The sequence below is a fragment of the Agrilus planipennis genome, unplaced genomic scaffold, assembly GCF_000699045.2.
Source record: "Agrilus planipennis isolate EAB-ADULT unplaced genomic scaffold, Apla_2.0 scaffold39, whole genome shotgun sequence".
NCBI lineage: Eukaryota > Metazoa > Arthropoda > Insecta > Coleoptera > Buprestidae > Agrilus > Agrilus planipennis.
This window is the reverse complement of record NW_020439074.1, coordinates 1,614,428-1,636,173: the sequence shown is the minus strand read 5'-3', so window position 1 is coordinate 1,636,173 and position 21,746 is coordinate 1,614,428. Positions and strand designations below refer to the sequence as shown.

The 21,746-nt window shown below is 31.5% G+C and overlaps 6 protein-coding genes across 7 annotated transcripts in view; 3 read left to right on the top strand and 3 right to left on the bottom strand.

Moving 5' to 3' along the window:
• Positions 1-483, bottom strand: part of LOC108745083 (probable multidrug resistance-associated protein lethal(2)03659) — a 19,253-nt gene extending 18,770 nt beyond the window's left edge. Inside the window, exon 1 of the mRNA XM_025977192.1 lies at positions 344-483. The gene's annotated coding sequence lies outside the window, so the exon portion shown is untranslated. The remainder of the gene's footprint in view (positions 1-343) is intronic.
• A 1,148-nt stretch (positions 484-1,631) lies between these two features.
• On the top strand, positions 1,632-11,302 carry LOC108745094 (tripartite motif-containing protein 45-like). Its single transcript, XM_018481162.2, has 8 exons — positions 1,632-1,803; positions 5,166-5,537; positions 7,335-7,618; positions 8,419-8,613; positions 9,574-9,843; positions 9,910-10,240; positions 10,327-10,410; positions 10,492-11,302. The coding sequence occupies exons 2-8, from the start codon at positions 5,192-5,194 to the stop codon at positions 10,686-10,688; spliced, it is 1,707 nt and encodes a 568-aa protein (XP_018336664.1). The 5' UTR covers positions 1,632-1,803; positions 5,166-5,191; the 3' UTR covers positions 10,689-11,302.
• Positions 11,303-12,819: 1,517 nt separating this feature from the next.
• Positions 12,820-13,560, bottom strand: LOC108745012 (stromal cell-derived factor 2). Its single transcript, XM_018481017.2, has 2 exons — positions 13,221-13,560; positions 12,820-13,104 (listed from the first exon to the last, which is right to left on the bottom strand). The coding sequence occupies exons 1-2, from the start codon at positions 13,558-13,560 to the stop codon at positions 12,887-12,889; spliced, it is 558 nt and encodes a 185-aa protein (XP_018336519.2). The 3' UTR covers positions 12,820-12,886.
• A 589-nt stretch (positions 13,561-14,149) lies between these two features.
• LOC108745088 (phosphatidylinositol 4-kinase type 2-alpha) lies at positions 14,150-16,944 on the top strand. Its single transcript, XM_018481155.2, has 7 exons — positions 14,150-14,719; positions 14,770-14,888; positions 14,944-15,144; positions 15,212-15,343; positions 15,763-16,212; positions 16,450-16,622; positions 16,678-16,944. Exons 1-7 carry the CDS (start codon positions 14,494-14,496, stop codon positions 16,757-16,759), a joined length of 1,383 nt encoding a protein of 460 aa, XP_018336657.1. The 5' UTR covers positions 14,150-14,493; the 3' UTR covers positions 16,760-16,944.
• A 424-nt stretch (positions 16,945-17,368) lies between these two features.
• LOC108745011 lies at positions 17,369-17,871 on the bottom strand. Its single transcript, XM_018481016.2, has one exon. It carries the CDS (start codon positions 17,760-17,762, stop codon positions 17,529-17,531), a length of 234 nt encoding a protein of 77 aa, XP_018336518.1. The 5' UTR covers positions 17,763-17,871; the 3' UTR covers positions 17,369-17,528.
• A 195-nt stretch (positions 17,872-18,066) lies between these two features.
• LOC108745010 (chromatin complexes subunit BAP18) lies at positions 18,067-18,933 on the top strand. Of its 2 annotated transcripts, none has more exons than XM_018481012.1 (4): positions 18,067-18,171; positions 18,224-18,315; positions 18,368-18,466; positions 18,528-18,931. In XM_018481012.1, the coding sequence occupies exons 1-4, from the start codon at positions 18,154-18,156 to the stop codon at positions 18,769-18,771; spliced, it is 453 nt and encodes a 150-aa protein (XP_018336514.1). In that variant the 5' UTR covers positions 18,067-18,153; the 3' UTR covers positions 18,772-18,931. The 2 variants fall into 2 exon arrangements, with proteins under 2 accessions (XP_018336514.1, XP_018336515.1); XM_018481013.1 differs by having other exon boundaries at positions 18,090-18,166; positions 18,528-18,933.
• The last annotated feature ends 2,813 nt before the right edge of the window (positions 18,934-21,746 follow it).

The window sequence follows — 21,746 nt, the reverse complement described above, 5'->3', positions numbered from 1 at the left end:
AGAAACTGATTTTATAAAAATATTACTTTTGAATAGTTTTAGATAAATTTTCTGAAAACATGGATGTGTGAAAATTTGTTTTTAAAAGTTACAATCAAATATACTTTAAATGAAAAGGTTGGGAAATAACTTGGGCACAAATTAAACGAGATAGACACGACATTGTGGTGATATTGAACGGTGAAAACTTAAAAGTCGAATTACATATTTAAACTGGACTATACGAATTGTTACACACATATCAAAAAAAAATCTGTACAGATGATTTTGCAAATAACATAAAGAAGAGCCAGATTCATTTCGATTTAACTAACATGAGAGTAAATTACTTTTATAAACTTACGAAATTATTTAAAATAAAATCAGTTGTAATGAATCCGTTTAATTTTCCATTGTCACATTGTTACTCATATGCTTGGATATGAAATTGCACGAAAGTATCACAGCAATTGCATGAGATGAGCCAACTAAATTTGACTTATTCATTTTCATTATCCAACAGAAACGAATAATGCTCGGTTCTACTCGTTCTGTTACGATTGCCAAGGTAACATTTTCATTTCAGATAAATTCCACTCCAAATTTAATTTCCTTGAAGCTTTTCCGCTATAGAATACAGTGTCTACAAACCCATTTCCAATGTTCATCCCACTACTTAAAAAACACAATAAAAACTCCCATGGAGAAACTTTTTATTACGAGAAGCTCTCTTGGGAACTTTATCAATATTTTCTTTCGTCAGTCCATAAGTTAGTTGTAGATTATAAGTTCCATGTAGCTCAAAACGTCTTGACTTCTGTAAAAATGACAATGTAATCTCACATAACTCAAAACTCAGACCATATTATGTTTATTTCTTCCTCTTTCATCACTTTTTCAACCAGTAGAAAGTGACATTTCCTTGGGGAAGCGGCTTAGCAATTATATCCATCAGTAGAGTTAGATAACAAGCTCAAGACTTCGATAGGAGGACCAAATCCTCTGGATATTGTTTAGATGCATCCCCAACTTAAATAAAGATCAACCACACAGTTTAACAGCAATGGAAAATGAATTGGAAAGTTTTCTTGAACATTTTTGGATAGTCTGATGTTTTTTGTAAACCTATTTCCAAATGGGCGTTTAATTCTAACTTAGTTTGTTCGCTTTTAAAGAAAATTGAAAAAGGGTGGATTTTATTCATGAATGTACCTGAAGCTTCAATAAAAATAACGCCCAGTAAGCAAAGAAAAACCGAAAAGCAACAACCCACCAACTAATAAATTAGAAATGTTCATTTTTTACAATAAAAAAGCAATTTCAAAATGGTTCTTCTGTTTTCTCCTAAATAATTTGTCCGACATAGAGATCGCAAACTCATGCTGAAAGTGTTTTTGTTTTATAAAAATTATTTTTAATATCAGTTTTTTAAGGATTGCCAAATGTTTATTTAGGTAAGTAATGCCTAAATTAACTATTTTACAACCACATTTGATTTTCTCAGAATCCGTTTACCATTTCCAAAACTATTTATTAAACTTTTAATTTTTTCGTTTGATAATTAATTGTATGTTAGAAAGATGTTAAAGAAAACCATGGAAGAAATGTCATAGTAATAAGCCATAAGTCGTCAGTCACTTGTATGTCTTCCACAGTATGAGCTCGTCCCGACATAACAAACTTGCTTCAATGTTCAGTGCGTTCCTATACGGCGTCGAAATTGGACGCTAAGCGTCGGTTTTGTTGTGCACAGTGATAGTATTGTTGTAGAACAAGGAATACTGCATTTTTTTAGAGTGGCAGACAAGGATATAAAATTTTGAGGTAATTTTAACCGAATTTATGTGTTTAATAATAAATAAAACAAAATTGAACTCAAAAGAGATAGATAGTTTAAAGTATTTATATATAAAAGCTAGTGTAACTATTTTGACGATAGATATTGAACAAATATTCATTCATGTTATTGGGCAATTGTAATCTAATTATGTAATTTGTAATAGTAGATAAATTGCTTTTTAATTCTTCTACAGTTTAATACATTTGATAATCTTATTCCTTAAATATAAAACAACAGCAATTTTTTCTTGTCTTTTACGTTGGTTTTGGCAGCATTCTTTCTGTTTTTCCAAACCTATGCAAATTGTCTAAACCTGATCAGCAACTTTTTACCTGTGCTAATTTGCATAGCTTGCTTATTGCTTTATATTTGCTAACAACTCAACACACTTCCTATATGTTCGTATTAAAGCAACTAATCAACAGCCAATCAAAACTGCACATTCCATATTTTAATTAAATCATTTATTCATTACTTGTATCAGCGACTGAAGCATTTATTGCAATGTTCTATACGTGAATTTGTTAAATGAAGCAATAAGATGTTTAAAAACAGATGGCAATATCTCAAACACTTTATGTAAGGTGATAGACTAACGTTACGTATTAATTAATTGATTAATATGTATGAAAACACTTCATATCGTTGTTCACGTTGTGAATGTGGTATTAAAATCTAAAATGCCTTTTTAGAAAGCGTAAGCATAATCAAGAATTAGTACAATGAATGAAAACGTGGATAATAATCAGCTTGAAAGAATTCTTTTTTATGTACACAAGTTTTATTTCTGTTATTAACGCTTTTTAGAACATTTTCTTTAGGATAAAGCTACTTATGTTAGAAATAAATGTTGTTTTTAAGATAAAAAAATTAATAAATTTCAAATAGACGGTAGGAATCTTAATTAGGAAAATAAAATTTTGCAGAAGTTCAAAAATGTCATTGTTAAAATGTCGATATTTTAACAATAATGCTTCAACATTATGATTAGTTCTATTTTAACGCTATGCTTATGAGTTATGACTTATGATGAAAAGGAGATGCAGTTTTAATTTTGAAACTTTAATTAGGTATTACGAGAAGCTGGCGCTATAACTAAGGGCTTTTAGACGACATCAAACTAACGTATAATTGCTTGTTGTATGCAGTAATGAATACTATTTCTTTGTTGTTGTTATATTTATAGATCTGCTTTATTTCATAAGGACGTTATATATCATTATTTCCGTTTGGTAGTGTTGAAAAGCACAAAAGAGTCTACAGGTACATACAAGAATTGTAAACATTAAGTACAATAAGAATCAATTAAGAACTTTTGTTATTTCAAAAAATTAGTTTTTGCCATTTGATTATGTTATTTTCTAGTAGTTCTTCGTGAAAATTCATAGGTAATATCCAAATATTCAATCAAATAGAAGGGTAATCAAACAGTTGAATATCTCAAATCTTGATACTTGATGAATTGAGCACTCAATATTCAAAATATTGCATTAATTTTTATTTGGAAACGGATACTGGAAACTTAGGAATTGCATACAAAAATTTTAATGAGATAATTCCCCTAGTATATTTATTAGCCACAGTATTTTGAGTACCTACCCAAATATTTCGATACTGATTCATATTATCGTTAGAAAATTTCGGTTTGACCTTTCCCAAGAATTTCCTCAACTGCCCTTCGCACAATTCAAACGCAACGCGTTGATGGTACGCAACGACGCTAATAAATAACAACGCGAAATTCGATAGAATTTAACTCCGTCTGTTAGTGACAGGTCATTACTCAGAGACAAAATGAAACAGGAGAAGAAGGTGTTGCTTTATGTGTCTATTTTAACCGCAACATGGTTTCAAAATAGGTCAAGTTTATAATTCAATCCATGCTTCACACTGTACCTACTGCAAATAAAAAAAACAGAAAAAAAATCAACTGTAATTTTTTTCTTCAAAAAAGTGAAAGTGAGGTAAAGTTGATATCATAATAAATCAAAATCATCATCATAAGGACATCAGTCCTAAGACTGGCTGGACATGCACCTCCACTCTTTCTTAACAGTAATGTAATCTAGGTCTACCTGTACCTCTCCTAACTCCCGTTTCTGGCTCTAATATGTCTCTGACTAGACCTTCATTCGTGAGAAGGTGTCCTACCAATCTATCTCGTCTATTTCTTATTGACTTCTATAGAGTCCTCTGTTCTCCTACTCTTTTCAATACCTCTTCATTTCTACCCACGATATCCTCATCATCCGCCTATAACACCACATTTTTGTTTTCCGCAGCGCCCACCGTCCATATTTCGCATCCGTACAGCGCCACCCTCCAAGCATACACCTTTAACAACCCTTTTCGAATTTCTAAATTAACCATTCGCGAGCATAGAAGTGACTTCTTTTTATTGAAGGCGATTCGACCCTGCGCTATCCTCTGCTTTATATCCCTACTACTCCTTCCGTTCTGACTTACCTGACTTCCTAGATACCGAAAATCAGCCACTTCTTCTAATTTTTCGTCTCCTACCTTTTCTTCTTTTGCATACCAGTATTTGTGTTTTACTGTTGTTTATTTTCATACATTACTGTTTTGTCAATAGCGCTTTCATTTTATTTAAATATAATGATTTAAAATTTTATTAGGTACAAGTTTCATCGTCCATTCCAGTTTTCCTAAGTACAATCAGTTTTGTTCCAGATAGAAAAAAGTCGAATTAGGGAAAATTTCTACTATATATAACGTCTCAACTGTTGATAATAAAAGTACATACTTCGTCCGTGTTGTCTTTTCCTACGATAAATGATGTAATACTCAATGCCATAGTGTGAATTTATGATTGTAGTATATAGTTTCGCTTAAAAACTTGACTCATTGATTACATTATCGGGTTGATGGGCTAATTTTTCCAAAGAAAATTAATAGAAATTCGAATTAAAAGGGCAATTTAATGTAATGTGAAAGTCGCACTCGAATCTACAGTTAGAGAAATGAAAGATTTTTGAAAAAAAGTAAAACAATACGTAAAAAATATTTCAAGATTTTGAGTACAGTAATAAAAGTTCTAGTTACAGCAACTTGACTGTATTTAATTCTAAATTTTTATACTGTGAAACAATTATGAGTTGTATTTCCCAATAATTGTTGCTTGGTACCGTAAAAAGTTTTGTGCATTTTGCGAGGTAGTAGAATAGAATAATATTTTCGAATTCGGCAACAATTTGTCTACTTGGTAAGTGAAAATGCAAACTCTTTTGAAACTAATTGAAAGTACAACACTATGCGCGAGCTATTTCAGTTTCAGTGGTACTTTATAACGGGAATAAAATATGACCGTTTCTATTTCTGTTTGCAGAGCCCGAGTTTCAACAAGTACAGAACATGACAGAGGTGGTGGATCACATGTCATATATTTTCGGAAGTTTCTCAAGACGTCGTCAGAGTCAGGAGGTTGGATTTTCGAAAAAACGGACGGAAAACACCCTGAAAATTTACCATGACCGATCCAATTCGGCACCGCATGCCGCAACGGAGAAAAAAGAGCCGCAAGCGACCAGGGCTTGCAGCGTTTATGACACTGTACCCGACGAAAATAAATACAAGTGCCCGTCGTGCAAACGATTTTTTTTAGAACCGAGAGTACTTCCGTGTTTACATACGTTTTGTACAAAATGTTTGCAGCAAATGGAAGCGCAAGATCTCAACGTATGGGGCAGTGGATCGGATGGTAAGTCATCAACTTTACACGCACTTTTCAACGTGTAGATTCAGAACTGTTTCGGTAAATCAACAAATCTTGGCACTATTCATAAATAATTATCGATAAACATTAATAATGAAGTAAACATTTGATAAAAATGATTAATAATTTACCAGTATTTGACAATAATTTCCAACGGATGGAGATGTTAAGTCATTTGAAATACTTACTTACCTATTTCTATTTTGCATTTAAACACTTCTTTTGAGAAATATTTATTTATCAAAAGTTATCTAAAATAGACGAAAATTGCTCACCCTGGTCATTGAAAGTATTACAATCTTAAAAACAAACAAGGAGTAATACTGGAACTGAAGACAGCTTAAAAAGTTTTTAACTTCGTGGAAATGGATAATCCAAAGCATTGTAAACTCGATATTATTTTCCGGGAAAAGCTAATTTGCATTTTACATTTGAAACAGAAAGTCAAAATATTGTTTGTTATTTGTATATAAATACTTATAACAAACTAATTAGTACATCTCTACTAACCGACTTTAATAAATGTAACAAAAATACGTTGAGTGTTTAGGTATTTATTAAGGAATAATTATTGATATTTTAAGAAAAAAATCATTATACAATCAATATCATCATAGAATCATTCCAAGATTGCTTGGCACCCCGTAGAAAACTGGGGTTGTAACACCTCTAACATCCCCGTCTCGTTACGTCTCTGGTGTTATGTCATGTAATTCATAAAATATGGATGTAACTCTTAAAATATATGTTTTCAAACCATTAAATGTAATGAATAGTTGACGTTTAGAAGCCGAGATTTTAGATTGTGGCGCCAGCAAAAGACATAAAATCAAAACGGAATAATTTTATGTTTCCAAAGTTTACCAAACCATATCAACAAATCCGTGTCTGGTTTTTGTCGTTTTAACTTTAAATGTTCCCTTGGCTTCGAGTTAAAACGTTCAAAACTGAACGAAAATTAATTAAATTTCGTAATGAACGTTTTTCAGTTGCCAGACTGATTTCAAAATCGGCTGGGACAAAACAAAAAAATAAGTTCATACAGCAACCTTACAACGTATTATAAATCGAACAACGAAGCCTTATGCTGCTAGTAACTGAATTAGGAAAAGTGATTATCAAAAGAATCCTTAGATACGTTTTAGTTTTGCAACTAGACGTCACACTGTAATTGGCTTAAAAAAATGTACTGTAGGACATAGATAGAAAATTGTTTATAAGACAGAGGTGCAGTACTTTAGCAAAGGATTTTACTATCATTACAGTCTAGAGTTTTTATTTCGATAAACTCCCAAAAACATATGAGGGTACTACATGGATTTGGATATAATTTGATTTATCGACTTTTGCAACTTTTAATATAATTTGGAATTGACCTGTGAAAACGGCGTAAAAAGCATCAAATTTACAGGCATCCATAATTCGAATGTTCTAAATGCTAAGCTCGCTTGTAATATATCTCTTACAATCTCAGAGGACGATGTCAAATTACATAAATACTTCGTACGTGTTGTCTTTTTCTGCTGTGTCCTTATGGTTTTAACCAAACCGTTTTTGTTTTTGCGATTTTCCGTAGTATAATATTGAATGCTGTAGTGAAAATTTATGATAGTAATAGTGTCGCTTAAAAGAGCGTTCCGATTGATCTTTCCGAAAAAAAATTAAGATAAATTGGCTGTTTTTTAAAGTCAAGTCATAATATTCTAATCCTTCATAGTACACACGTTGAACCAAAAGAAATCGGTAACCTTTTCTATTTATATCTCACTTTTTATTACGTAGTATCGTCGAACTCAAGAACAGATGGTTCAGATTCGACGAGACATGGCTCTGGATCAGGAGGTTCCGGATACGAAAGTGATAAACGGGACTCATCAGATCCCGTATGCGTACCCCCTGCCGGCAAGGGTATTTCCTGTCCTATTTGTGGAGTAAGGTCTCCACTTCCAGCAGGAGGTGTTTTAGGCCTTCCGCCTCATTACCTTCTCCAACACCGAATGGTTCTTGCAACACTCAATGCAGTCACAACAAAATTGCTTTGTGATCCATGTACTTCAGAAACTACAGTAAGAATTAAAACAAAAGTCCACACAAAAATTTCTAAGTCTTTAACTTGGGAACCCCGAATATTACACTTAGGAACCTTTTTTTATGAAGTTTTGGATGATATTAATTTATTTGGATCCATTACATATTGATCTGTTATTATTTATCAAAAATTATATTAGTTCATCATGTATTTATATTACTTTATCTTTAAATAGAGATCAATCAACTTTTCACCCCGACTACAAATCTATTATCAAAATTACTCCAGAACATCAGAGTATCATGATATCCTACTCTCAAAATCACAATGATGCCAATTTGGCACTTCAGGCTATCATGATATCTTGTTCTCAGAATTCTAATGATACCAATTTGACACTTCAGACTATCATAATATCTTGTTCTCAGAATTCTAATGATGCCAATTAGGCATTTCAGGCTATCATGAAAGCTTGTTCTCAAAATCTTAATGATGCCAATTTGGCTTTCAATGTGCTATGGTAATTTTGGAGACAGATTCCAGTTCGCCGTGGAAAACCGTATTTTTCACATTGTAATTTCATGAACCATCACTGGTGTTTTAATATTTCAAAATTTTGATGTATTGGGGCAATTCTGAGGACAGATTCGAATTCAGTAACAAAGTACAGTGTGGAACTTTGCAATTTATTTTACAAAGATCAAAAATAAAGTACAGATATTTATTTATATCTAATACTTTGTAAAATCATCATAATTGTATCTCGTAATTTAAGTTTATACAACTAGAAATGCAATGAATATCGATGTCTAAACGATATTTTATTGATCTGATTAGGCTACATATCGATGTACTCAATGTGCCATAAGCTTATGCAGCCATTGCGCCGAAATGCACTGTAGACAAAAAAATTCCCACGAAATCCTTACGGTGGACGAAGCCAGGAAAAGAGGGATAAGGATACGTAGACAAATTATGTGTCCCATACACACGGAAAAGGATCTGTCTAGTTTTTGTGTTAGTTGTTTTCAGGTACGTTTCAAAAAAAAAAAAAACAAATATCTATCTTGATTAGTGATAAGCGAAATTGATTTTGGTCTTGCAGTCTTAGTCTTTGTCTTGCGAAAATGCAGGAACAAGACACAGACCAACAGTGTCTTTATACTAGCACGATCAAAGCCGAACGAACAAGACCAAGACTAAAACCAAAGCCGAACGAACAAGACCAAGACTAAAACCGAGACCGAATATGCAACACCAAGACCAAATTTATGACTTAATGAACAAAACAAAGATTAAAACAAAGACAGAAAGAATTACAATTTAAAAATAAACACAGAAAAAAAAGTGTTTCTGTTTTCTAATAAAGTAATACGTATTGCCTTCGTCCTAATCATTTTCTCTTGTATAAGGGGTACCTTTTGGTCCGTTTTATTACATGGTGTTAGTACTAACGGAAAATTATCTTGAATACAATGCTTTCTCTATCAAAAATGCAAATATTAAACATCGTCGGTGTCACTGTAACCTTAAGATTATTATTTACAACGTTATTTACCTTAACCGTTTAAAAAGCACAAATAATCGTTTATATTCGTAAGTATATGTGTTACGTCAAGATCGCGTAATCACGGTTATCTCACAAGTTGGAAACGTAATGTATGAACAGGATCATAGCCAGCCTTTTTTTGCATGGGTCACGGGTGAGCCACGCACCATTNTATAATGCCGCATTGTTGTCGTTAAATAGAGTGAGCGTGACGCTATATAGAGTGTAATATTGTATAGAAAACAATGTAAACCAACCGAAGTCAAGCAATTTCGACGTTTTAAGGAGTTTGTCGTTAAATCGAGTGACGTTATAAAGAGTTTACACTGTAATTTTTTCTTGGAATAAAACATTTTAATATTTCAAATTTTCAGTTTAATAATAAGAACGTATATTTTAAAATTTCGAAAATTTGGATTTTTTTTGTTATAATTCGTTTGCAGGTCATATGTCACGATTGTATGGCAGCCTCCCATAAAGGTCACCAGTTCGAATCAATTCCAAAAGCGATTAAATTCCACGTGGGAAATATAAAAGATGGCCTAAAACAAGCTCGAACTTCCGCAGAACAAACAGAAGCGTTAACGTTAAGACTTCAAACAGACGCTAAAAGAATACAAGCGAGGTGTAGTCAAGTCCAATCAGAAATAGAACAATTTATAGATTCGTACATAAAAGAAATTAATAATCACAAAGCATACCTTACCAATCAGGTGAGGGATTGTTTATCATTAAAACATAAGAAAAAGAAAAGAAAAAAGGTGTATTTTTCTTTAAAGGTTAATCAAGCCAAAGAAGAGCGTCTAAGGGTCATAGAACAACATCAAATTGCGTTACAGAAAAGACTTAAAGAAGCCAAAGATGTGGTAACGTTCACGGACGAACTTTTAAGTGAAGCTACCGATGTAGAATTGCTTAGTTTTGTAAAACCGATTTCAAAGAAATTAGACCAGTGTAACAGACTTAAGAAAGTTAATAATTTAAAGGTATCCGATAGTTTACAATTCTTACCGGAAGAAATCGCTCCCAACAATGATGGGAACTGTGTGTTATACGGTGTTGTAACAACCCAAAGTGTTTTCCCCAAAAACTGTGTTTTAAACGTTGAAGGTAAAATACAAGAAATTATTCTCTAATCCGATAACTATATCCCAACATGTCTTTCGTACCAAACTTAATCGATTAAATTTTTGTAGGTTTGCAACAGCTAAGAGTTGGTCAAAAGGCGGAAGCAATTTTAGAATCAAAAGATAGTAGCGATGCTCCTTTACAAAGGGGCGGTAAGTTTATCAAATTTCTTATCTAAGGTAATGTAAAAAAGAAAGAAAAGTATTTTAATTTTCTTTTGCTTCGTTTTGTAGGAGAAAAAGTCTACGCCGATCTCAGGCATCGCGATAGCGGAGCTACAAAGTCTTCAGTGAATGTTAAAATCGAAGACAATCGCGATGGAACGTATAAAATTTACTTCACGCCGGATATCGCCGGAAAATTTTTGTTGGTTGTACACGTAAAAGGACAACCCATTAAGGTAAATATATCCATGAATATTTATGTATAGTTTAATCAAACTATTAGAACATTCAGAGTAATTGTTTTACGAGCGCGTTTTATATTCAAATGTTTTACGTGTTTTCGTAAAAACCAAGTCGAAAAGGCTTAATTTCAGACCGCACTCAAAAACTATTATCACCACTAAATTCTACATACATTTTTACATGTATTTTAACTATTAACACATTCAAAATAATTGTTTAACAAATCGAAATTTAACGAGCGCGATTTATATTCAAATGTTTTAAGTGTTTTCATAAAAACCAAATCTAAAAGACGTTATTTCAAACCGCACTCAAAAACCATTATCACCACTAAATTCTACATACATTTTTACATATCATTCAACTATGATAACACTCAGAATAATTGTTTAACATGTCAAAATTTTACGAGCGCGTTTTATATTCAAATATTTTACGTGTTTTCATAAAAACTAAATCGAAACGGCTTTATTTCAGACCGCACTCAAAAACCATTATCACCACTAAATTCTACATACATTTTTACATGTATTTTAACTATTAACACATTCAAAATAATTGTTTAACAAATCGAAATTTTACAAGCGCGTTTTATATTCAAATGTTTTAAGTGTTTTCATAAAAACCAAATTAAAAAGGCTTTATTTCAAACCGCACTCAAAAACTATTATCACCACTAAATTCTACATACATTTTTACTTGTCTTTTAACTATTAACACATTTTAAATAATTGTTTAACAAATCGAAATTTTACGAGCGCGTTTTATATTCAGATGTTTTACGTGTTTTCATAAAAACCAAATCCAAAAGGCTTTATTTCAAACCGCACTCAAAAACCATTATCACCACTAAATTCTACATACATTTTTATATATCATTCAACTATGATAACACTCAGAATAATTGTTTAACATGTCAAAATTTTACGAGCGCGTTTTATATTCAAATATTTTACGTGTTTTCATAAAAACTAAATCGAAACGGCTTTATTTCAGACCGCACTCAAAAACCATTATCACCACTAAATTCTACATACATTTTTACATGTATTTTAACTATTAACACATTCAAAATAATTGTTTAACAAATCGAAATTTTACAAGCGCGTTTTATATTCAAATGTTTTAAGTGTTTTCATAAAAACCAAATTAAAAAGGCTTTATTTCAAACCGCACTCAAAAACTATTATCACCACTAAATTCTACATACATTTTTACTTGTCTTTTAACTATTAACACATTTTAAATAATTGTTTAACAAATCGAAATTTTACGAGCGCGTTTTATATTCAGATGTTTTACGTGTTTTCATAAAAACCAAATCCAAAAGGCTTTATTTCAAACCGCACTCAAAAACCATTATCACCACTAAATTCTACATACATTTTTATATATCATTCAACTATGATAACACTCAGAATAATTGTTTAACATGTCAAAATTTTACGAGCGCGTTTTATATTCAAATATTTTACGTGTTTTCATAAAAACTAAATCGAAACGGCTTTATTTCAGACCGCACTCAAAAACCATTATCACCACTAAATTCTACATACATTTTTACATGTATTTTAACTATTAACACATTCAAAATAATTGTTTAACAAATCGAAATTTTACAAGCGCGTTTTATATTCAAATGTTTTAAGTGTTTTCATAAAAACCAAATTAAAAAGGCTTTATTTCAAACCGCACTCAAAAACTATTATCACCACTAAATTCTACATACATTTTTACTTGTCTTTTAACTATTAACACATTTTAAATAATTGTTTAACAAATCGAAATTTTACGAGCGCGTTTTATATTCAGATGTTTTACGTGTTTTCATAAAAACCAAATCCAAAAGGCTTTATTTCAAACCGCACTCAAAAACCATTATCACCACTAAATTCTACATACATTTTTATATATCATTCAACTATGATAACACTCAGAATAATTGTTTAACATGTCAAAATTTTACGAGCGCGTTTTATATTCAAATATTTTACGTGTTTTCATAAAAACTAAATCGAAACGGCTTNAAACAACGCAAATAAATAAATGTAATTATACTTTTATTAAATATAATACAAAACAACAAATCAAAATTACAACACATCTTCCAGGATAATTAAATTAAAATTGTTGCTAAAGAAGGAAAGTCTTTATATTGCCTAACAACTTTTAATAAATAATTAAAAACAAAATACATTGAAAATAAACAAAAAATCCTATTCTACAGCTCTGTATGCACATGTTTAGCTGCAAAATCAGGTGCATGTAAGTAAATTCCTTCTGCAGCTTGCCAGTGAACAGAACCACTTGATGATTCTAATCCTACAATTTCCATTTGTCCATTAATAGGCCTACCAAACGTTCTGCCTGAGGCTGCAAGATACTGATCTGTATCTTTATGCTTAAGCATTACACTATCATCCCTTAACCAATAATCCCCTAAAATAAAATATTTATCTTCACTTAGTGCTGGGATAACAATTAAGAATGTTAAATCATGTGATATAAAATTTCAATGCTGCAACATTGGCATTTCCTTAAAACTTTATTTTTACCTGAACAAACAACAATCCAGTTATCTCCTGAATCGCCCTCGCCTTCATCATCCCCATAACAACTGATTTCTTGAGAGCCTGAAAGTGGGCTAGAAAAGTAATGTGAATGTAGATTCTTTTTTGTAGCAAGATGCTCCAATCTTAATGTTGAGCCACACTTTATAGGCTCCCCTCTTGGACATGCCTGTGTATTAGCTGCCTTTACTATCCAGTGGCTGTTAACGTCTTCTTGAATATCCAAACCAGTAACGGACTGCTGACCACTTCCAGTTCCATATTTTACATCATGAGAATGAAGGCGAACCCGATGATCTGTATTTAATAGTCTATATCCCAACATGTCTTTCGTACCAAACTTAAAATTCACCCTTGATTAATAACAATAAATTTAAATAAACCCTTACTATGACAAAGATTACAACAACCAATCAGAGAAGGACACAAATTCTTTTGATGTTTTATAAAATATACAATAAAAAAATAATCAAAAATACCTTTCAAGGCAGGAAAATTGTACAACAAAACAAGAAAAAAGAAATTTGTTACAGGAGCATTCGTTTTACACATTTTTTTGTATTAATTTCTATCCCTGCTCTATCCTGTCTTCAACTTAACCTCATTTATACACACGTCCACAGAGCCTTGCCACAGATTGATTAAGACGTCTGAGATGATAAGTGGTTAACATATTTAACTATAACAGATAAGAGATATTTATGTCACAAAAACAGAATTATACTTAATTATAATGAAAATTTAATTTTTTTGAAATATTTTTTTAACAAAACTGCCTTTACTTTAAATTAACTTCCCTTGATGCTTCCCTTGTGAGACTATAGCCACAATTACGTGGATTTAGTGGTAATGTTTTAATACTTATTTAAATATTAATCATCTTCATTTATCGTGCAAATTGTTCAATATGTGTTTAAGAAAATAGTAAATTGTGTGTGATTTCAACAGCTAAAAGCTTTTAAGTTTTTTAATACGTAAAATGCTAATATGACAGTTATTCATTATTGTTTTCGCTTTAGCCTTATCTTTTTGCTTCCTGATTTTGACGTCTTGAAAATATCATCTGTTTGTCCAAAGAACATCTTTTAATTAACGAAATTCTAGTCCAGTTGAAATGCAAATGTAACGTTGTGGTGATTTGATTGTGTTATTTCCGAAACTACCTTATTAGTGTAGTAATGTTAGGTTAAGTTTTAAGTTTCTTGTTATCCAACTAAATAGATGATAACGAAAAAAACAAGTTGGTCTTTATTGTGTAATGAGTCCTGGAGAAACTGTGGGTATTTTAGTAGACACATCTTCTGCAGAAGACAGAGAACCTGAAGTTAACTGTACAGCAGCAGTTGTCAGCACAGCAAGTTCTGCTGAAGATATTAGTCTTGTTCCTCAGGTTTCTTTTGAGCCCGCATTGGATTCCCCAGGCATCAACAGAGAATCGCAGCCTCTTCTGGGGGGGCTCGATGTTTCTTATAATCAATTTCCAGGTATGTATTTTAATGAAATCACTGACCAAATTAATTCTGTGCAATTTCAGATGACCCTGGTTTTAGTGAACTTGTGTGGCAGGCTGAAGTTGCCATTGATAATGGAATATTTCCAGAACGCATATCACAAGGATCTAGTGGGTCATACTTTGTTAAAAATCCTCAAGGGGTAAATAATTTTATACTACACAAGTTGGTTGAAAAATTAAGCATATTTGTTTTAGAAAATCATAGGGGTTTTTAAGCCAAAAGATGAAGAGCCTTATGGACGCTTGAATCCAAAATGGACCAAATGGATGCACAAATTGTGTTGTCCCTGTTGTTTTGGAAGATCTTGTCTTATTCCGAATCAAGGATACCTTTCAGAAGCAGCTGCTTACTTGGTTGATGCAAAATTAAACCTACAAATTGTACCAAAAACTAGAGTAAGCACTTTGGGCAATATTTTTTTTTTAATTGAAATATGGTTTATTTATTTGTTTTATTTTCAAGGTTGTAAAACTTGTATCAGAAACATTTCATTATCCTAGGATAGATAGACAAAAGGCTAGGATGAAAAGAGCTATAATGGAACAATTTCCAAATGTTGGGTTGAGATTCAATAGGATAGGACTTCCACCAAAGGTAATGAGAGGTTAATCTGTAGCACATATACATTTAACACTTAAAGTCTGAGGAAATATTATATGTGATAAAAAGTAAGTTACAAAACTATTCAAAACTTTTTTGTTTACTTGACCAAAGAGGTAAATAACTTCTTAAGAAGATGCAATGTGACAATGCAATTGTTAATTGAATAAAACAAGGTAAATTATAAGTAAATAGTTTTTAATTTTACGTGAATTCGTGAGTGGTTTAAAATTAAAGCTCATAGCCCAGTATAATGTAGGACTTGAGCTGTACTCTAGACATATACTACATTATTGTTTCAGTGAACTTTTTTATTGATTTCTACCTAGTTTCAATTTAAATACAGCAGAGTATTTTAAGCAAATTTCACTTTTTATTTAACGAAATAATGTATGGTCAATTTGAATTGGCAGGTCGGATCTTTCCAATTATTTGTGGAAGGCTACCAGGATGCAGATTATTGGTTACGTCGGTTCGAAGTGGAGCCCCTACCAAGTCGCATGTCCCAAAAATTTCAACTTCAATTTGAGCGTCTTGTGGTCCTCGATTATATAATTCGTAATACAGACCGGGGTAACGACAACTGGCTTATCAAGTACGATCCACCTGTGATAGTAACTGCGACGAGTAACGGGACTATACAAAATGAGACTGCCCCAGACACTGTAGACTGGAACGTGGTACAGTTACCAGAAATTAAAATCGCGGCCATCGACAATGGCTTGGCATTTCCTTATAAGCATCCGGATAGCTGGAGGGCGTATCCATACCATTGGGCCTGGCTACCTCAGGCAAAGGTGCCCTTTAGTCGCGAAACAAGGGAACTTATCTTACCACTTTTGGGTGACATGAATTTTGTTCAGGTATATAGAAAACATTTCCTCTAAGAGAATTGATTTTCAGAAAAATAAATTTATAAGTCGGCACTTTGTTTAATAAAATTATTAAAAGACCGTAGCCGCTTGTCATATTTCTTTTTCTTTTCTTAATGAGTTAATTTTCTTGTCTTGTTAGGAAGGCTACTTGAAAATATTGTTCTTAAAATATTCTTTAACAAAGTTAATTTAAATGTACAAAGAATTGTTTCAATTCATTTTTAGGACTTATGTGATGATCTTCATATTCTTTTTAAACATGATAAAGGATTCGATAAAAGTTTATTTGAAAGGCAAATGTCTGTTATGCGCGGTCAGATACTTAATCTGACACAGGCCCTTAAGGATGGAAAATCACCAGTACAGTTAGTACAGATGCCCGCAGTAGTTGTTGAAAAGTAAGCAATTTGTTTTTGATTTTATTATTTTTCCACTCATTTCCTTGGTTCATAGGTCACAAGGTCAGCAACCATCGCGATTTTTCAGTTTTACGCAAAGATTTCAAGATAAAAGTCCAATTTTTTCCTGGTGTTAACATCTGTCTGTGAATGTAGATATATAAATGAAAGAGGGATCTATTGTATACATTAATTGTTTTATATCTAATTTTATTTAGTTATTTTATTAAGCTTATTTTACCGTCTATTTTAAGGAATGCAAAAACATGAAAATTATAACTTTTTCTGTAAGAATAAACTGAAAGTAATTACTTCTAAACAACAAGCTTTATAAATTAATTTTTAATTTAACCCTAGCATTTTTCTTTTCATTCAAATTTTATGCTTTTATTTTTAAAATACAAATTCAGTTTTGTGAATGAGAATTATTTATTTTAGACAGAAACACTGTTAAAAGTGATAAGACTCCTAACATATTTGTCTAATAATTCTGTGAAAAAGTTATGGCAAACAAAACTTGTAGAGGATCAGTATACAATTTTGTTTAACCAATTTTTTAGTTGGAAATGTATTAATATTAATTTAAAATTAATTAATATCTGGTTGACTGCTTTAAATAATGCTGTAATATTTCTCATTAACTGTAGGGGGGTCATGAGCCCCCAAAAGTATACACTGAATTGTTATATGGTATTCCCCTAATTATTAATTCAAATACAGAGAGTACAAGTAGAAATAATCTTAGATACAATAGTAAAATTATTTATTACTGCTAATAAAACCTACAATTCATTGAATTTAAAATTCAAGATGATTTCCCAGATACAAAGAAAATATACGTTGCAAATACAAACATAACTGCATTTACAATTGGTTGATGGATAATTGATGTTTCGCATTGCTAAGTTACAGTCGGCCTTCTTTTTTGGCTTTGATTATTTCTATATCGGGATCATCGGATCTAATGACTGTGTAACGAGTCTTGTACTTGCGGACATTGCCGTGTCTTTTGTTGTAGTTGTAAACTCCTGCAATTGCACATCCAATTCCTATCAACCCCATAAAACTACTACCTACAATCTCAGGTATTTCATGCCAGGCTCTCTTGAAAAGTCCTACTCCTTTGACACTGCTTGCCATTATTTATTAGAAAAGAATTTACATAAAATATTACTTTGTTATTAAAATAAAAATAATTCAATCGTTTTTTGTTATACAATACAACCTCTTAACCTAGAATTGTCAAAAAATTTGCAGGTATCATAGATACCATGATCAAAAACATTGTTGTTTTATTTAATATTAATTAATTTCTGCCTTTTTATCAATAAAGTAGAATAAAAAGGAAATACACGCCAAATAAGGATCTTAATTATTATTATCCAATTTGTAATGTATATAAATTTACTAGGTGTGCTGCTGAGACACAATCACAGTATAATTATAATCATTGATAATATTATAATAATTTAAAAGTAAGGTTAGATTTAAACAACAAAGTTGTTTATATTTGGGAAATTTAAAAACAAAAATGAGTTCTGCAAGTAAGGTAGGATAAAGATACAAAATAGAATTACATGTATTTAGTAATATTTCTTTAGGTAGGCGAAATTTTTACAGCAGCTGGTGCAGCGTTTAATAAACTTGGGGACCTGACAATGCAACTTCATCCAAACGCGGAGTCCCCTGCAGGGTAAGTATTTTAAAATAAGTTATTCTTTGATACTAAAATATGAAATTGGTAGGAAGTGGACAGATGAAGAAATTGAGATGTTGAGAACTGTAGTTAAAACATTTGCTGATGGCTTAAATGAAATTAGTGAACACATTAAGTTACGCACTGTGTAAGTTACTGATGTCCCAATTTCTTCATTATGTGTCTTAACACTTAAATTTTAATGTCAGATCCCAAATCAGAACAGCACTGAAAAAGAAGGCATTTGAAGATGCAGGGTTGCCTGTCCGACAAATAAATACCGTTTCAACAAATCAACCCACACAAACCACCATTCAGCAGTCACAACAGCTTTTAAAGCAAGAAGTCACGTTAAATATGTTAAATGCTGCTGAATCAGAAGTTGATGTTGAAGGACTTCATGAAGAAGTCAAACTGGAGTTTGATTCAGCAAATGAGGAAGTGGCAGCATAGCTTATGTTGTAATTAATATTATTATGTACACAATTAATTATTTGTAATTTATTTTAGTTATAATTTTTAATATCTTCCTTAAAATTTTCACTATAAATTAGTTTTTTACAATTTTCACTAGGCTTGTAAAATAGTTAAGACATTTTAAATGTTGTAATATCTAAAAACAAATAAATAAATGTTGGACTGATAACTTCGTTTCTATTTCTTGTGTTTTGATCTTTTTTTACTACGTTTTAGTCGAAGATGAAACTAACTTACAGGACTGAAGTTCTTTTTTTAAATTTGGTGGACTTAATAAAGTAGTTGAATTCTTCCCTAGAAGATGGCGCAATCGTAACAAAATTTTAAGTCCTAATTGAGATATCCTGCAGAAGATGGCGCATCGAGCACCAAATTGATGTAAAAAATATTAATTCATTTGCAGTTTGTTTTTTAAAACATTTTGTACAATATCTACCTATAAGTAGTTAATTTAATAATTGGTTTATGTGTGCTACTGAAAGGGATAATTGGAAACTGAAAGGTAATTTACTTTTCTTAACTTTTCTAGTTTTGTAAATAAAATTATTTAAAGTTAATTTATATTTGTTTTGTGGATGTATTCACGTATAAATGTATTTCTGCATTTTATTTGCCCAATTAATTATCAAAACTAAATTGTGTATCATATGGTATGAATAATGTAATGCACGTTTTTTTCATTATTATGACATGATTTGCACAGATTTGTCCCCGACCCGATTAAATAATGTGTAAATCTTTGGCGTATAACTCTGCTGCAGGTTGTTCTCATAACCCAGATTCATATATCTTTGAATTAACTATGGGCAAGTTTGACCTGGTTAGGTTTGGTTAGGTTAGGTGAGTTAGGTTAGGTTAGGTTAGGTTAGATTGCGCTGGATTGACTTGGGTTGGATTGTATTATGTTTTATCNTCCCCGGTCATTGTATCGGGCGATGACTGGCTTTCGGTTGTTTTACATATCATTATCCCACAATAAAAGTAACGAACTTTCGTTTAGGTTTAGGCCAATTTTATCTTTCAGACAGACGATTGTGAGAAACAAATAAGTCGTTGACAAAAGAACGCGCGGGAGATCTAGTTGGCGAATTCCTAACGAAGATGAGGTGAATGATTATAAAATTTTCTTATTTAAACATAAAACGTATTATGATAAATTTTATGTTAGTACATAATTTTATTATGTACAATAAAGTCAGAAAACCAAAAATTTTTGCGTAATTATAATTTAAATTTGATGCAACGAAGTACACCCTTCAACAGCACCGCGGGTGACTAACTTAGATATGCAAGTGTAATTGTTATAAACGTACTGCAGCAGACTCGACGCATTTGATTGACTGTTATGACGGCGGCCATCATGGTATCGATTCAAGACTAGGTCAAATTTAGTGCAGGTGCACTGAAAGAATGCGGAAGTAAACAATGTTAGGCGCCACTAAAATAGGGAAATATTAGAAAGGGGTAAGTTAGCTATTTCTAAACCAAATTAGACGCGGTTTTCTCTAAAATTTAGGAAATTTGATACTGCCTAAAATTAGGTGAGTTTAATTTACAAACAGTAAGGATCCCATGTGAAATAAATACTTACGGGCATAACAAATTGCTAATTATTTACAACACTGTAGTTTAAGTTAATTCATAAACAAGTGGTAAGAGATTGACAAACAAATTGCTTTATAAATATGCACCATAATTTGTAATTCAAAGGGCTCAAGTCCTTGGATTTTAAAATATTTCAAACACTTTAAATAAGAGTTCTGGACTTACAATCTTGAGCTGTTTTGACGAGTGCTTTGTCCAATTCTGTATTGTATCTTGTGGACTTTTTTGTTTTTCTTATTTTTGCTCTTGTTCTGGCAGAAGGATCTGTGACTGTACAATTTAGAATAAAGAAACATCGAATTTATTTGTCGTCGAGTCAATTCAAAAAAGTGCCTGGCAAGATTGCCATTTTTTATTTACAATTCTAGAATGTTTAAAGTTTAAACCGTATGTATAGTTCAGGGACAATTATCATCTCGTACATCAGAATTATGTACAGACAAACCTGATGTAAACAAAACATATTTGACTAAGGATTTGTTGATTTAACCAATACATCTATGTACATACGTAATTGATTACATGATCACGAACACCTCAAGTTGAAACGTTTTATTTGTTGTTACACAATTTTAAATATCGAGGTTACTTTTGCAAAGTTTAATAGTTGCTGTAGTACTTTTCTTTACAATTTAAGGTTTAAAAAATGCACATTATTACACATATTACTTGGGTACGCGGCATTGCCTTGGTATTAATGAATATTTCATTATTTTTTGTCTAAAGGAAGGTGTTTGTTTGTCTGACGAAATAAAATGGCAACAGACATAAAAAAACACCCCATATACCTACAAATATCAAATGAAGGCAAATATTTTCAAACCATTATGTCTATTCTCGATACTCTATTTATGGTATGTGATTCAAACAGATAGAAATTTGTTTAGAAAACAACTAAAAGGTAAATTACTTCTTTTGTTATTGTTTTTCTGGGAGTAATATTTAATTTAGATAAACAGATAGAGTATACACCAATAACAATGTTAACAAAACATGTTTTCCTTTCGAACTGTAGGTACATGTTTTATCAAATAACTAACTCTTATTCAATACGTTTAACCAAAGACTATAAATGTTACCTGAAAATATTTAAAGTAAGTGTTTACACTTAAATATACGATATTAAATAGGATAAATTTGGTTTTAAAATTAGTAAGCCTACTATGATAGAAAAATCCAAGTAAATGCTCGAGAAGATTAAGATTAGGTAATTGTATTTGTTTCTGGTGTGTAAAAGTACCTACCCTGTCTCGATTATAAAATATTTCTCATCGTTTGAGACTATATTGTATAGTTAGAGGTGAGACTGTACGAAAAACGAGTTTTGAAAATTGAAATCTTCCGGT

Excerpts from the sequence above, each read along its gene's own strand:
- LOC108745094 (XM_018481162.2), top strand. The coding sequence starts at position 5,192 with ATGACAGAGGTGGTGGATCACATGTCATATATTTTCGGAAGTTTCTCA. Across the intron at positions 5,538-7,334 it reads ATGGGGCAGTGGATCGGATG|TATCGTCGAACTCAAGAACA; the intron begins GTAAGTCATCAA and ends TTTATTACGTAG. Across the intron at positions 10,241-10,326 it reads CTGTGTTTTAAACGTTGAAG|GTTTGCAACAGCTAAGAGTT; the intron begins GTAAAATACAAG and ends AAATTTTTGTAG.
- LOC108745088 (XM_018481155.2), top strand. The coding sequence starts at position 14,494 with ATGAGTCCTGGAGAAACTGTGGGTATTTTAGTAGACACATCTTCTGCA. Across the intron at positions 14,889-14,943 it reads TTGTTAAAAATCCTCAAGGG|AAAATCATAGGGGTTTTTAA; the intron begins GTAAATAATTTT and ends TATTTGTTTTAG. Across the intron at positions 16,213-16,449 it reads GTGACATGAATTTTGTTCAG|GACTTATGTGATGATCTTCA; the intron begins GTATATAGAAAA and ends ATTCATTTTTAG.
- LOC108745012 (XM_018481017.2), bottom strand. The coding sequence starts at position 13,560 with ATGTTGGGATATAGACTATTAAATACAGATCATCGGGTTCGCCTTCAT. Across the intron at positions 13,105-13,220 it reads CTGGATTGTTGTTTGTTCAG|GGGATTATTGGTTAAGGGAT; the intron begins GTAAAAATAAAG and ends ATTTTATTTTAG.
- LOC108745011 (XM_018481016.2), bottom strand. The coding sequence starts at position 17,762 with ATGGCAAGCAGTGTCAAAGGAGTAGGACTTTTCAAGAGAGCCTGGCAT.
- LOC108745010 (XM_018481012.1), top strand. Across the intron at positions 18,316-18,367 it reads AACGCGGAGTCCCCTGCAGG|GAAGTGGACAGATGAAGAAA; the intron begins GTAAGTATTTTA and ends TGAAATTGGTAG. Across the intron at positions 18,467-18,527 it reads CACATTAAGTTACGCACTGT|ATCCCAAATCAGAACAGCAC; the intron begins GTAAGTTACTGA and ends TTTTAATGTCAG.